This window comes from Gastrolobium bilobum, unplaced genomic scaffold (genome assembly GCF_033153095.1).
Source record: "Gastrolobium bilobum isolate Gb01-03AN ecotype WA unplaced genomic scaffold, APGP_CSIRO_Gbil_v1 utg7600, whole genome shotgun sequence".
NCBI classification, from domain to species: domain Eukaryota; kingdom Viridiplantae; phylum Streptophyta; class Magnoliopsida; order Fabales; family Fabaceae; genus Gastrolobium; species Gastrolobium bilobum.
The window spans coordinates 581,064-595,931 of NW_026897674.1; the positions used below are offsets into that span (position 1 = coordinate 581,064).

The 14,868-nt window shown below is 32.8% G+C and overlaps 2 protein-coding genes across 2 annotated transcripts; both read left to right on the plus strand.

The window, feature by feature from the left end:
* Positions 1 to 3,502: 3,502 nt before the first annotated feature.
* LOC133309177 (beta-amyrin 28-monooxygenase-like) lies at positions 3,503 to 9,188 on the plus strand. Its single transcript, XM_061509910.1, has 4 exons — positions 3,503 to 4,026; positions 4,747 to 5,162; positions 7,981 to 8,168; positions 8,629 to 9,188. Exons 1-4 carry the CDS (start codon positions 3,503 to 3,505, stop codon positions 8,926 to 8,928), a joined length of 1,428 nt encoding a protein of 475 aa, XP_061365894.1. The 3' UTR covers positions 8,929 to 9,188.
* An 833-nt stretch (positions 9,189 to 10,021) lies between these two features.
* On the plus strand, positions 10,022 to 14,542 carry LOC133309199 (beta-amyrin 28-monooxygenase-like). Its single transcript, XM_061509944.1, has 4 exons — positions 10,022 to 10,545; positions 12,401 to 12,816; positions 13,681 to 13,868; positions 14,243 to 14,542. The coding sequence occupies exons 1-4, from the start codon at positions 10,022 to 10,024 to the stop codon at positions 14,540 to 14,542; spliced, it is 1,428 nt and encodes a 475-aa protein (XP_061365928.1).
* Positions 14,543 to 14,868: the final 326 nt, after the last annotated feature.

The following is a 14,868-nucleotide window of genomic DNA, read 5'->3' on the forward strand; positions in this document are numbered from 1 at the left end:
ATCGACCCCTCCGATCCCGAAAACCCCACTGGGTTTCAGTGACTCCCGGGTCAGAGGGGTCAAAGGGGGTCACTGCATTTTTTTTTAAAGAAAATTCCATGAAACAACGTCATTTTAGTAAAAAATAAAAATAAAAATACTTGCAAACCTAAATCTAATCGTTCTCTTTTCTCCCAACGACCTAGACTTGTGGTATCTTGATACTTTGGTATCATCAGAATATGAGTTTTGTACTTTGATATCTTGATATTTTAATTAGGTTATATAATATTGACTTGTGGTTATAATTGGTGAATTATATTAAATATGTTTTGAATCTTTAATGATTGATGATTTGTTTTTTAATATTTTCATATAGGATATATACATTTATATTTTTTTAATATATAAAACCGGGTCAGCATAATGATTCTGTAACCCTCCGATTGAATCCATGACCCCTGACCTCGGCCGGTTCGATGGTCGGGCCAGATTTTTAAACACTGGTATTGTTCCCATATTGGCTCACTTTTCCTAATAATTTGAGAAGTTCATAACCTACACATGCTCCTCTATTCACTGAATCGAAACCTTTCATGGTAATGAATTCGTAAAATTAATGATTCACGTGCAGAGAGCTGCTATGAAAGAGTCGATGGTGGGAAGGACCTCGGTTCGAATCCCATCAACACCATCTGCAAAGGGGCATAAGTATCGTAATCTTTGGACTCGCATCCGGATTCTGGATTAGTCTCATAGGCGGCTCAAAGAGTCGAACCCGTGGGAATACCAAAAAATTCTGATTCGTCTCAAAAAGATAATTAAGATCAGTAGAGGTGCTATCAAGCTGCTGGCATATGAATATTCATATTTAATAAAATGATTAAACAATGGAAAAATAATAAAAGCAATTTAATTTGTACAAACTAATCAATTAATCCATTGTCAGATAATTTATGTCACATGTACGCAAGAGTTGATACGGTTCACACGTCAACAACACAAACTAGTCCGCAAGGATCTGCATTCAGCTTCTGTTTTTTCAATACTAAAAAGTTACAAATAACCCAAACAGCTTGGCAAGTCCAGGATAATACTCAATCATACTAGCAGTAGATTTTAAGCAATCATAACGTGCGGTTATTTGAAGAATTGGGCTTAGTGAAGAATATTGAGCCGTGTTAGAATTGGTTACGAAAAAGGACTTGATTACTTTTCAATTGATAGCTATTTTCAAGGGGTATACATAAAAACGAGATATCATATTTTCCCGTATTGATTGGACTCAGCCATATATATATATATATATATATATATATAGATAGGATCTTTTGATACCTCATCTGAGAGTCATTAAATAAAAAAAAAAATCAATGATGTCACATGCTTACAAATCAGAGTCATTGCATTTTTTTATTTAATGACTCTCATAACGATCCCCATATTTAATGTAAAAGCAATCAATTTCACCGTTAGATCGATTATGTTGATCTAATGGTTATGTTTATTTCTATCTTTGTATGGTTATGATTCCCATATTTAATGTAAAAACATTAAATATGAAAAATTATAACGATACAAAGATGAAAATAAATATAAAGTGTTAAATATGGAGAATCATAATCATACAAAGATAAAAATAAATATAACCGTTGGATCAACATAATCGATCTAACAGTGAAATTGATTCGTAATAAGATTGGTAATAACCCTAATTGGTTGTTACAATATCCTACCCCAAAATTAAATTGGAAAAACTTGAATTTTTAAAGAAATATATTTTTATATTTTTACATCATATTTTAAGGGTGGACACTTGCCCCCTTTCTCCTTAAGGTAGATCTGCCTCTGTTCATCATCATTACCAATGTAGTATATTGTATTGTAACAAACTATATATAATCTCGTACTTAGCTATCAAGCAATGAATGCATTGGCTACCTTAGAGCCCCAGCTTTTGGTGAATTCTCCTCTTGAGTTCATTATATATAGTGCCACGTTTGATTTTTATCGTTTTCATTTTTCCTTCAAAGTGTGCATCACTGGACCTTCAAATTGCCTCCCATTGTTGTAGATAAGTGTAACATAAGTGTTTGAACTTAAGCTCATCTTTCACACGAAATTGATATTAGGGTTTGGTTAGGGTTCAGATTTTTGAAAAAAACTTAGAATATGTAAGTGTAATGACAATGATTTCACAAGATTAAGGGTTTAGAGATGCCAGGATGAAATACAATTTTGATGAGTTGGAATAGAGATTAAAAACGAGTGAGATTTTGGGGTAGAAAATGAGTAAATAAAAATTGAGGCTGAAACCCACTTATATTGGGACTTCTGTCTATGAGTTACTCGAGTACAAGCGCTTCATACTCAAGTAACTAGTTCCATACTCGAGTATCATGGTGACAAACTCGAGTAGAAAATCATGACACATGCCTTCAGCTTTATCCCACAAAATTTACTCGGGTGTGTTAGTTACGTACTCGAGTATGAAATTCAATCAACGATCAAACAGGAATAGATTTGTGTGATGATTTAATAAAAGGTTAGAATTTTTATATAGTTTAAAACGGGGGCATATTGATCATATTTATTTTTATTAGGGGAACAATGGTCAAAATTCCGTAATATAAATGTATTAAATGATACTTGCCACTAATTAGAGGTGACAAAACGAGCTCGGTTTATTGGGCTAGTCTGCCAAACGGGGAAGGGTGAGCTGAGTTTTTCAAACCCACCAATTCGTCGGGTTGAATTTTTTTTATTTTTTTAGTGTAAAATGTTATAGGTCCGGCGTTACACTTGGGCAGGGCGGGACAAACAGCTCGTTGTGCCACCTCTACTCCAACCTAAGCCGTTAATTAAAAGTCTTCCGTATTATAAATGTTTGAAATGATACTTTCTTGCTCGTACCTAAGCCGTTAAAAGTCATCTGTGTTATAAATGCATGAAATGACACTTACTAATAGTTCGAAATCATTGATGTTAATGTTGAAATAATGCACAAATTCGGTATGCAAATAGCCGCACAAATACGGTACGCAAATAGCACCACTAATAACTGTATGGCATGTGACATGTTGATTTGTTCAATGACAATAACGAAGAGTTTGGCTTGGAAAACGAAAAAGTTGCGCTTCTAAGATATTATCTTTAGCAGGCTTGTAAATTAAAAATTGATACTATTGAAAATAATATATTTCTTCTGTTTTAAAATAATTGTCATTTTTAGAATTGTTAGTTTGTTTCAAAATTATTTGTCACTTTAGAGAGTTAAAAAAGTACTTTTTTTTTCTTAAATTTTTTTTCCCCTTATCTTTACACATCTCCACTAAAGGGAATAAAATAAAAATTAAAAAAGTGAGAAGATAATATAACGATAAAAATCAACTTATATTTTTAAAATTTTATAACAACATTTAACGACTTTTTAACTCTTGAGCAATGGTACCCTCATCCACCCCGACCGTGAACCCTATAAATGTCCATTGCCACTTTCACAAAAAAATATAGAGACAAAAAAATGGAGCTGTTGTATCTCTCCGTTCTGCTTCTGATTATTGTCATCTTCTTTATCCTTTTTTACAGGCACATGTCTCCGTCCATGAACCCCAACTTGCCACCGGGAAGGATGGGGTATCCGGTGATCGGCGAGAGCCTTGAATTCCTGTCCACAGGGAAGAAAGGTCATCCAGAGAAGTTCATATATGAACGCATCAAGAAGTACTCTTCCCAAGTTTTCAAGACCTCAATCATTGGGGAACCCACAGTTATGATATGTGGATCCGCAAGCAACAAGTTCTTGTTTTCTAACGAGAACAAGCTCGTTATGTCATGGTGGCCAAACAACGTCAACAAGGTATTCCCAACGTCGCTTGAAACAAGCTCTAAGGAAGAAGCTTTGAAGATGAGAAAGATATTGCCTCAGCTTCTGAACCCACAAGCTCTCCAACGTTATATTGGCACTATGGATACCATTGCTCAAAGGCACTTTGCTTCCGATTGGGAAAACAAGACGCAAGTCGCCGTCTACCCCTTGGCCAAGAGGTAAATCATGAAAAAAAAGTTAAAAGTCAAAAACTTCGTGCTTTTTTTTAAGCTCTTATTAATTTTTCTTCAAATAAAATTTGAGTTTCTAAATAATTTTTAAGTTAAAAGTTTTATGTAATCACTAAATAATTTTTAAGCTTTTTTTTTTGTAGCTTTAATTTAAAATTGTACTGTAGCTTTTAACTTAAAAAAAGAGATGATCCAAACATGTTGCTATTAACACTGTATTCTCATGCCTCATGTGTTAAGAACCCCCATGTGTTAAGAACCTTGAGATCACTACCCCAAAAACTAGCTCAAAGAGAGAGTGTCAAAGCCTTATAAACCTCACATGTACAATCAATGTGAGACTATATTTTTCAACACGCCCCCTCACACAAGAGCTCACTGGGCTTGAAAGGTGGCGGTGTGATTTCGAAGGCTCTGATACCATGTTAACAACTTTGAGGTCTCCACCCCAAAAGCTAGCTCAAAGGGTGGGAGTGCCTAAGGCCTTATAAACCTCACATTAACTGCCCATACAACCAATGTGAGACTATATTTATCAAGAACATGATTATGATAACTATGCTTGAGAACTTTGAGTTGACTTAAAACCTAATATAGTTGACTCAAAACTTTCAAAGACGGAACCTATGCTCTTTATTTAGTTAGTCAATTTGCCTTTGCTTACGCGTATTCATTTATTTTTTGTTTTCGCCAACACTATCAACATAGGTATACATTCTGGTTGGCTTGCTGTTTGTTCATAAGCGTTGAGGATCCAAACCACGTAGCAAAATTTGCGGAACCTTTCAATCTATTGGCTTCAGGAATCATTTCAATGCCAATTGACTTGCCAGGAACACCGTTCAACAGAGCAATAAAGGCCTCGAAGTTCATTAGGAAGGAACTGTTGAAGATCATAAAGCAGAGAAAGTTGGATTTGGCTGAAGGGAAGGCCTCAACAACACAAGACATATTGTCTCGCATGTTAATGTCATGCGATGAGAATGGACAATATATCGGTGAACATAATATTGCAGACAAGATTCTTGGCTTGTTGATTGCTGGCCATGACACTGCAAGTTCTGCATGCACTTCCATTGTCAAATACCTTGCCGATCCAAATATTTATCAGCGAGTCTATCAGGGTAAGTAAGTGAGTCTCTAAATTTTTTCTTCCACTTGATTTCTTAATTTATTTGTTAAAGTCCGATACTAACTTAATTATGTCAGAGAAATATAATATAAATTCTTTGACGTGACTTTACATAAGTTCTTTGCTAAAAAGCTCCTCCATTAATTACTAATTTTTAATATGGTGCGGTGAAATTTGAATTCGTTCTCACGGAGGCTCTAATAATTCAAAGCATTTCAACCTAAAACATAGGTGTAGGTATGTACAAAAAAATAAAAAATTAAAACATAGTTGAAGGCACATTAATTTTATAATTTACATTTCACTGACAAATTCATACCCAATATTTAATGAGGAGATATTCCTCGTATTTAGTATTACGTGCTGGCCACTATTTACTTCAAACTTTTATACACCAAGAGACAGAAAGAAACGGAGAGAGGCTTAGAGTAATAGACACATGCAAAAAATAGTTTTTGTACATTAATTATAATATTCATACCCAAAAAAATGATTTATGTATTTGTTAGTATTTTGCATAAGATTTAAAAGCACGATTATACGTTTACCCAAAAAAAAAAAAAAGCACGATTATACAGCCGAAAAACAATAACAAGAAATTTGAAGGTAATTGTAGTTTTATAATATGAAGTGTTAAGAACTACTCATTTATCGAAGAATTGAAAAACATGTCAATTATTCTGTAATTTTTTGTATTCATTTAGTATTAATTTTTTTAATAATTAAATCAACTCAAATAAAAAACTAGTGAAATAAAAATATTGTAAAGATGGCCGCGAGAAAAAATTAATGGAACATGCCTGTTAATCCTCTTGTACATTAGATTCAAAGTTGTGTGGTGTCCCAATAAACATGATTGAAAGTAGTCTCGATCGATCGATGATGAATTATATATATATATATATATATAACACTTCTCATTAAATCTCAATTAATAGGACAGGTTGAAGGTAATTTTTGTACATAACCTTATCACGGTTAGTCAAAATAATTATTTTGATTTAAAAGTTTAACATCCGTTCAACGTTAATTAGTAAAACACATAAATCTTAAATAACTCATGTAAACAAACAACCAAAAAAGAAATATGAAAATATATTGTATATATATATGTGTGTAATAAACAGGCTAGCTAGCCGGCCGCTCAGCATCCAGCCTACATTAAACTTGGCCTACAATATTTAATAAAATGGAAAAAACTCAAACCTAAAAGAAATTCTATTTTAAAAAATCCATAGACCTATATTTAAAAAGGTTTGATCTATAAACTTAAACAACCTATATCATATTATTTCTTGTAATACTTGATACGTTTAAATAAGGTAATAAGTTGATACTAAAAAAAAAAAAGGTAATAAATTAATGTCATGTCATGTCTTTTGAATATTAAAAAATAGATCAGATCAAGCTTATAATCACTATATAAGCGTTAAGCATTTTCAATCACCAGTGAGTACAAAATTTTAAGACAAATGTTAAAAGACAAAGAACTTTACGCTAATACTGTATTAAAATTTTCATTTTGGTAAGTTAATTAGTCCTTTGAGAAACATTAATCTTAACTAAGGTTTGCTAGAAAGTATCTAACGTCATTGGTTACTCAATTAAGAGTGTGAAGTTTTAGCTGTGAACCAGATCGATTGTGGTTCATAAATGTACACTTGAAGGGTGTAATATGTTAATATATGGGTGTTCATAATGACAATGGTAGAGACCAAGACCTTAATCAAGCTTCCCATGGTGCTGTAGATAAAAAAAGGTGGGGAGGTGGGGGGGGGGGCGGGGGTGAAGATGGCCAAGGTAACTATCCATTGTAGCATAGTAACAACATGAAGGTTGCATAGAAAAGAAAATGTCCCTTCAATGTGTGAAGAGAATATTTAGAGAGATATCTCCTAGCCAGGCATGCTGAAACCCTATATGTGTACAGGGACAACAGTGCCAGGGGGAAAAGAAGAGAGATCTCATGTTGCCCTCTAGAAGGATCTAGAAGGGGCTCTTAAGAGTTGTCCCAATCGGGTGGGCCAGCCAAAAATAGATGAAAAGTTAAGGCTCTGTTTGATTACTGTTTTTAAAAACAATTTTTTAGTTCTCAGAAAAAAAAATAAAAAAACTCGTTTGGCAAGGTCTGTTTTGTAAAAAAGTTTTAAAAAATGTAACTATTTTTTTGTTTTTAGAATCAAATTTAGAGAATGTGTCTGAGTTGTTTTTGTTTTCTGTTTTAGTTTTTAACTTTCAAAACATAAAAAAAAAAACAACTGTTTTTATAATTATTCTACAAAACATTTTTAAAAACAAAAAAACCAAAACACAATGACCCTAAGTTTTTGAGTTTCCAATGTACAGCCTTCGTTTCAAAATAATTTTATATAAGATTTGTACAAGAATGAAAAAGTCAAAAAATAATCCCAACTTAATTTTGAAAAATATAAGTCCATTTTCTTATTTCTCTCTCACTCCATTAGAGTTATATCATTCTATTCAGTGGAGATAAAAAATAAAGTTTGAAAAAATATTTAATCATATCTTGATTTTCCAAAATGTTAAGCAATTTAAACAAACTAAAACTTGCAAAAGTAACAATTAGGCTTTGACTTTTCTTTTCTAGTTTTCTTGTTGGAAATTTATTGTAGAAAACATTGTACGTATTGTACCTGTTCCTTTCTACGAATCAGCGTGAAATTGCATGTACAATCAAAGTACTTATTTTTCCCCTATTTTCTCATCCCTCATTTTCATTAAATGACTACCGTGATTATTTATGATATTATATACTTATCTTTTTTCCTTTCCCTGCCATTTGTTATAAGAGCAAATGGAAATTGCAAAATCAAAATCTCCAGGAGAGTTGTTGAATTGGCGTGACATGGAGAAGATGAAATACTCGTGGAATGTAGCTTGTGAAGCAATGAGATTAGCCCCTCCAGTCCGTGGAGCTTTCCGAGAAGCCATCAATGACTTTATCTTCAATGGATTCTCAATTCCAAAAGGCTGGAAGGTAAATTACATTAAAACTTTCATAAAATTTATAAGCACACATATATGCATGCTGATCTTCATCAATTTTTTGCGGTACATTTATGGTTAGAATTTGTTAAATATTTATCCTTGCAAGTTCGGGAACAACCTCTTTGTAAATATATAAGGATAATGTTGTATACAATGATTTTTTTCACCCTGTACTCGTTATAAAATTTATCCATCAATGATTTTATCCATCATAACATGAAAAACATTATCCTTGTATGCATCCTTAGTCCTTGTTGGGGTATATTGGAGAGTTTGAACATTTTTATCTTTGCACTTAATACGTGTTTTAATTGTCCCCCAAGAATTTTGGTTATCTTTTCATCTTAGCAAAAGAAGAAAATACTAGTTAGGCGAAAATGCTAAGGCAAGTTCATATGGGATTGTTATAGTAGGTTTGAAGTTATTTAATTGTTTTGTTGCTCAAATAGTTGTATTGGAGTGCAAGTTCAACACATATGGATCCAAAGTGTTTTCCGGAGCCAGAGAAATTCGACGCGAGTAGATTTGAAGGAAAAGGACCAGCTCCTTATACTTATGTGCCATTCGGTGGAGGACCAAGGATGTGCCCTGGAGTAGAGTATGCACGATTGGAAATATTAGTTTTCATGCACAACTTAGTGAAGAGGTTCAAGTGGGATAAGATTATTCCTAATGAGAAGATTGTTGTTGATCCAATGGCTTTTCCTGCCAAAGGCCTCCCTATTCGTCTTTATCCTCACCAATCGTGAAAACGATTATATTTGAACGTTTGGACCAAAATCAACATTTAAAAGTAGCATAAAATTTAAGCCCAAATGTTGTCTCTCCTTTTTGTATTTTTGGTTTTTTTCCCCTTTTTAATGTTATCCTGATATCTTTTTGTTGCTTTTCATTTTTTTTGTTTTAATTTGTAACAACCTAGCTTTGTCGTGCTTATATGGTATTTAAAAATAAGATCACCTCTCAGGAATACTCCTGTATATTATCCGGAGCATGTGTAGGGTGAAATTCTAACAATGAAATTCTAACAATATGGAGATTAAATATATTAGTTGTCAGAGAGATAGCAGTTCCATAATATCCGGATTTGGTTGAGCCCCCCTATTGGAAAAGAGTACTTAATTAATTGCTTTTAAATTAGGAGTTTGCATTTATCATTTAACATGACACAAAAAAGTTTTCAACACACAAAATATTTTGTGGGGTCCACATTTTTTGAAGCAAAAAAAAAAAATTACGGCACACAAAACAAATCTCTATAACGTTACACAATCATTTTTCCTACAACATAACTCTTATAAAATCCTTTAAATTAATAGATATTTGAAAACGGCGTTAGAAAAATAGATAAAATTGTTTTCCTCTTGTTTACACTACGCGTCGTTCAACAGTATGCATCGACAATAAATGAATCGAAAGATACTTATAATTAATAACTTTTTTAAAGGGGTTAATTACCTCTTAACGTATAGACCAAAGTTTCCTTGCACATTCTATGGCAATAAGTCGTCTCGTCTGTGTTATTAAATGCATAAAAATAATGTTTACACACTACTAATCAATACACAAAGTTTGGTGCGCAGAAAACACTACTAATTCAACATCCTTAAAATAAGTAATGCACACATTTTGGTGCGCAAATCACACTACTAATGGCTGTATTGCATGCGTCAGGGCATGCCTAATCGCGGGTGATGACGTGTTCCAACACAAGGAGGTTTTCTTCAATAACACAGACAGTTTGACTTTGAGAATAAAAAAAGAAGGGTTTGTGGTTATAAATTTCAAGAAACCTAAGACCTATGCTCATTACCCTCTTTCATACAAAATAGAGAAAGAAAAATGGAGCTTTTGTATCTCACCATTCTGCTTATGTTTGTTGTCACTCTCTTGATCCTTTTTTACATGCATAAGTCTCCGTTCACTGACCCCAACCTTCCACCAGGAAAGATGGGGTATCCGGTGATCGGCGAGAGCCTTGAATTCCTGTCCACCGGGTGGAAAGGTCATCCAGAAAAGTTCATATATGAACGTATCAAGAAGTACTCTTCCCAAGTTTTCAAGACTTCAATCATTGGGGAACCCACAGTTATGTTCTGTGGTTCTGCATGCAACAAGTTCTTGTTTTCTAACGAGAACAAGCTCGTTGTGTCATGGTGGCCTGACAACGTTAACAAGATATTCCCAACTTCGCTTGAAACAAGTTCTAAGGAAGAAGCTAAAAAGATGAGAAAGATATTCCCTCAGCTTCTGAATCCTCAAGCTCTCCAACGTTATATTGGCATTATGGACACCATTGCCCAAAGGCACTTTGCTTCCGACTGGGAGAACAAGACGCATGTCACCGTATATCTCTTGGCCAAGAGGTGATTATTCATTATTAATATTTCTTCGGATTAAATTTTCTCGTAAAATTATTTCTGTACAAAACTCATGTGGGTCCATATAAGGAGAAGAAAAAAAAATTAAGTACCTTTTGGGTCCTAAAAAAAAAATTACTAGGCCGATTTTAATCCATAATAAAAAACGTCGATATGTGATTCTTCTAAAATTCAAAATAGACATAGTTAGTTCACATCGGGATTTCCCTAAAATTCAAAGAAGATCCAATTTAGTCACTCAGAAAGACTAACATGAGATTAAATTGGGTCCGTGATAATTTGTAAAAAAAAAGTTTGTAAAAAAAAAGTTTATTACTAGTCAGACATAATGTAATTTGTAAATTTGTAAAAAAAAAAAGTTTGTAAACGGATCCTTCTCCATTCTTAACGGTGGAACCATAAATTTTTATAAAACAGGGCAAAATTCTAATTTGCATTTTTCATGTTACAATTATTTATTTGATAAAAAAATTCATAACTAAAGACTTATTATTGGAAATATATAAAATTATTAATATAGTCTTACATAAGGCATATTTGGTGCATAGTACAAAATAAGATCGGATAGATAGTATAAAAATAAATATTTCTGACAAAAATACTAGATAGGATAAAAATAAACATTTTTGACAAAAGTACTCTTTAATAGAAAAATTATATAAGTTTTTTAAATATGTCATATGATTATTAATTTTATTAAAATTCTATTGATCAGTGTGTCCAAAAATTTATAAAAATAAAAATCTCCAATATTTTAAAAAGTAATATATTGAAGAATTAATTTTTATTTTAATATATTGATATTAAAATAATATATTAATTTCTTGACAATTGTACTAGTTAGTTAATACATCAACCGTTTTATCAGCCGTAATCTCACTCCCTTTAGACCTGATTAAGTTATATATTATTTTGATGTATTAAAGGATTGATTTGTTGTATAAGCTTATATTATAAGATGATCACACCAAACAACTAAAAAAGTCATAACATATAGTATAAGTTTATACTATCAGATCTTATGAATCACATCAAACAGGCCCTTAGTGCCTTAAGATTTTAGGTTGAAGCAGTTCTTTACATAATATCAGAGTTAGAGTAATTAAGTGATTAATACGATCATCATCGCCCTTCACTTTGTAATAGAATTAAGTAAGTATAAGATAAACTAAAAATGATCCTATGCAATATCATGCTTCAACCCCAAAAACCTCTTAGATATATATTAGAAAGATATAAAAAAAGTTTAGGAGAATATATCTCTCCTGTAGTAAGAGAGACAATATTCTTCTTACAGATACATAAAAATAAGTGCCTCCTCTTTTCTTTTTCTTTTTTATTTACTGTGATGGGACGCATAACATCTTTGAGTCTGCAACCTAAGAAAAGATACCTCCTATTGCGCAGGAGAAAATTCAAACCCAAAAATTTATTATAGCCTCACCTAATGTCGTAAATTTTGATTTGGAGTGGTTACGTGTATATATATACGGGAAAGAGATTGCAACTATAAATTTCTATATGACGGAAAGAATTACTTATGAGTTTGGGCTCCACCTAGTCCCTCCCAGATTCCGATTGACTAAGCCGAATGGCTGTGAGGAGACATGTTACCCAATAATATGACATGCTTGACATAAGTATTTAAAAAAATGGAACCTCTACTCTTTGTTTTACTAATTAATTTTATAATATAGTTGACTCAAACTATTCAAAATGGAACCTAATACCTATGCTCTTTGTTTAATTAATTAATTGCCTCTGCCTAATTCTATGCATTAATTTTATTTCATGCCTTTATTTATTTTTTTGCGTGTTCGATGACGTACTCTCACCATAGGTATACCTTCTGGTTGGCTTGTCGTTTGTTCATGAGCGTTGAGGATCCAAACCACGTAGCAAAGTTTGCAGAACCTTTCAATCTGTTGCCCCCCGGAATCATGTCAATGCCCATAGACTTGCCAGGAACACCGTTCAACAAAGCAATAAGGGCCTCAAAGTTCATTAGGAAGGAGCTTTTAAAGATCATAAAGCAGAGAAAGTTGGATCTGGCTGAAGGGAAGGCCTTACCAACACAAGACATATTGTCTCACATGTTATTTTCATGCGATGAGACCGGACAACATATCGCTGAGCGTGATATTGCAGACAAGATTCTTGGCTTGTTGATTGCTGGCCATGACACTGCAAGTTCTGCATGCACTTCCATTGTCAAATACCTTGCCGATCCAAAGATTTATCAACGTGTCTATCAGGGTAAGTGAGACTCCTAATTTTATTCTACCTGCTTTATGACAACATCCTAAATACATATGAGTAATAAAGTATTTATAAGTTTATAAATTTGTTTTCAATTATTATATACTTACTTCATATACACATGCAAAAAAGAATTCTTGTACATTATTTTTAATTTCTATGCTAAGTAAAATACAGGATTTTCATTTTTGTAAATATTTTGTATTAAATTTAAGAGCACTGTTATACAGCCCAAAAACAATAACCATATTTTCTACAAAATAAATTCCTTTAAGGGTAATTATTGGATAAGATGAAGTGATTGAACTACTCATTAATCTAAGAATTAGAAAACACGTCAATTTATTATCTAATTTTTTACTGAATAATATTTCTTTAATAACTAAATAAACTCAAATAATTAAATCATTGGATGAAGACCCCACTTCGAGGTTTAAGGTTTTAACCAAATCGAGATTCGTGCTTATTTCCATCTCACTCCACATATGTCCAAGCAGAATAATAATCTATCAGCTGCTATGAGGGGAGATATTGATAAACCCAAAAAAAGGGGTCAACGGTGTGCCCATTATGTGTCATGTCATAGATAGCCATGTCGTTAACTCTCTTTTTTCCAGTAATTTGATGAGGATCTTGAACTTTTTTCAATTAGAAAAAATGAGAGATTTGACCACAACTAAAAAAATGAATTGTGCAATTAATAGCACATGTTCCTTTCTACAAGTCAGCGTGAAATTGTGCAATTAATCAAATTACTTATTTTCTCCCTGTTTTCCCATCTCTCATTTTCATTAAATGACTACCGTGATTGTTTATGATATTATATACTTATCTGTTTTTCTTATCCTTCAATTTGTTCAGAGCAAATGGAAATTGCAAAATCGAAATCTCCAGGTGAGTTACTGGATTGGCGTGACGTGGAGAAGATGAAATACTCGTGGAATGTTGCTTGTGAAGCAATGAGACTTGCCCCTCCACTCCCAGGAGCTTTCAGGGAAACTATCAATGATTTTGTCTTCAATGGATTCTCAATTCCTAAAGGCTGGAAGGTAAATTACATTGTTTTTACCTGTCGTAAAATTTATAAGCACAAATATATATTCATAATGATCTTCTTCTTTTTCAATTTTTTTACCAAATATTTATGTTTTTTTTTTGGAAAACATATTTATTGTTTTAATTGATGGCTTATGGTTAGAATTTGTCAAAGTATTTATCCATGAAAGTATAGTCCTAAATTTTTTTACTACATCCTTAATTAGTCTTGTTCATAGCATGATAAACAGGTACATCTGTTTTGTTTATCTCACAAGAATTTTGCCTGGTTTTTTAATCCTCCCGAAAGAAGTAAATCTAATATAGATGAAAATGTTAATGCAAGTAGCTAGTTTGAGTTTATTTAACTGTTTTGTTGCTCAAACAGTTGTATTGGAGTGCAAACTCGACACATATGAATCCAGAGTGCTTTCCGGAGCCAGAGAAATTTGACCCGAGTCGATTCGAAGGAAAAGGGTTAGCTCCTTACACTTATGTGCCATTCGGTGGAGGACCAAGGATGTGTCCCGGAAAAGAGTATGCACGATTGGAAATACTGGTTTTCATGCACAACTTAGTGAAGAGGTTTAAGTGGGATAAGGTTATTCCTGATGAGAAGACTATCGTTAATCCCATGACTATTCCTGCCCAGGGCCTTCCTATTCGTCTTTATCCTCACCAACCTTGAAAACAATTATATATATCTGAACTCCCAGACCGATATCAACTCTTATACGCAAGAAGGGTATTTAAGCTCGAATATTGTCTCTTTGTTTTGAATTTCTTTTCTTTTTTTAATGTCGCCCTTTGTATCTTTTTTTGTTGTTTTTTAAAAAAATATAATGAAATTATACATGTGTCTTCACCAAACAAGTTAATCGTTTTGGGATAATCAGTTACTTGATATAGTATCATAGTAGTGATCTCGAGTTTGAGCTTATTTCCCCATTTATCTAATGCAAAATTAAATTTAAGCACAAGATCAAAAAAGATATACTTAACCTTTGCCTTGTT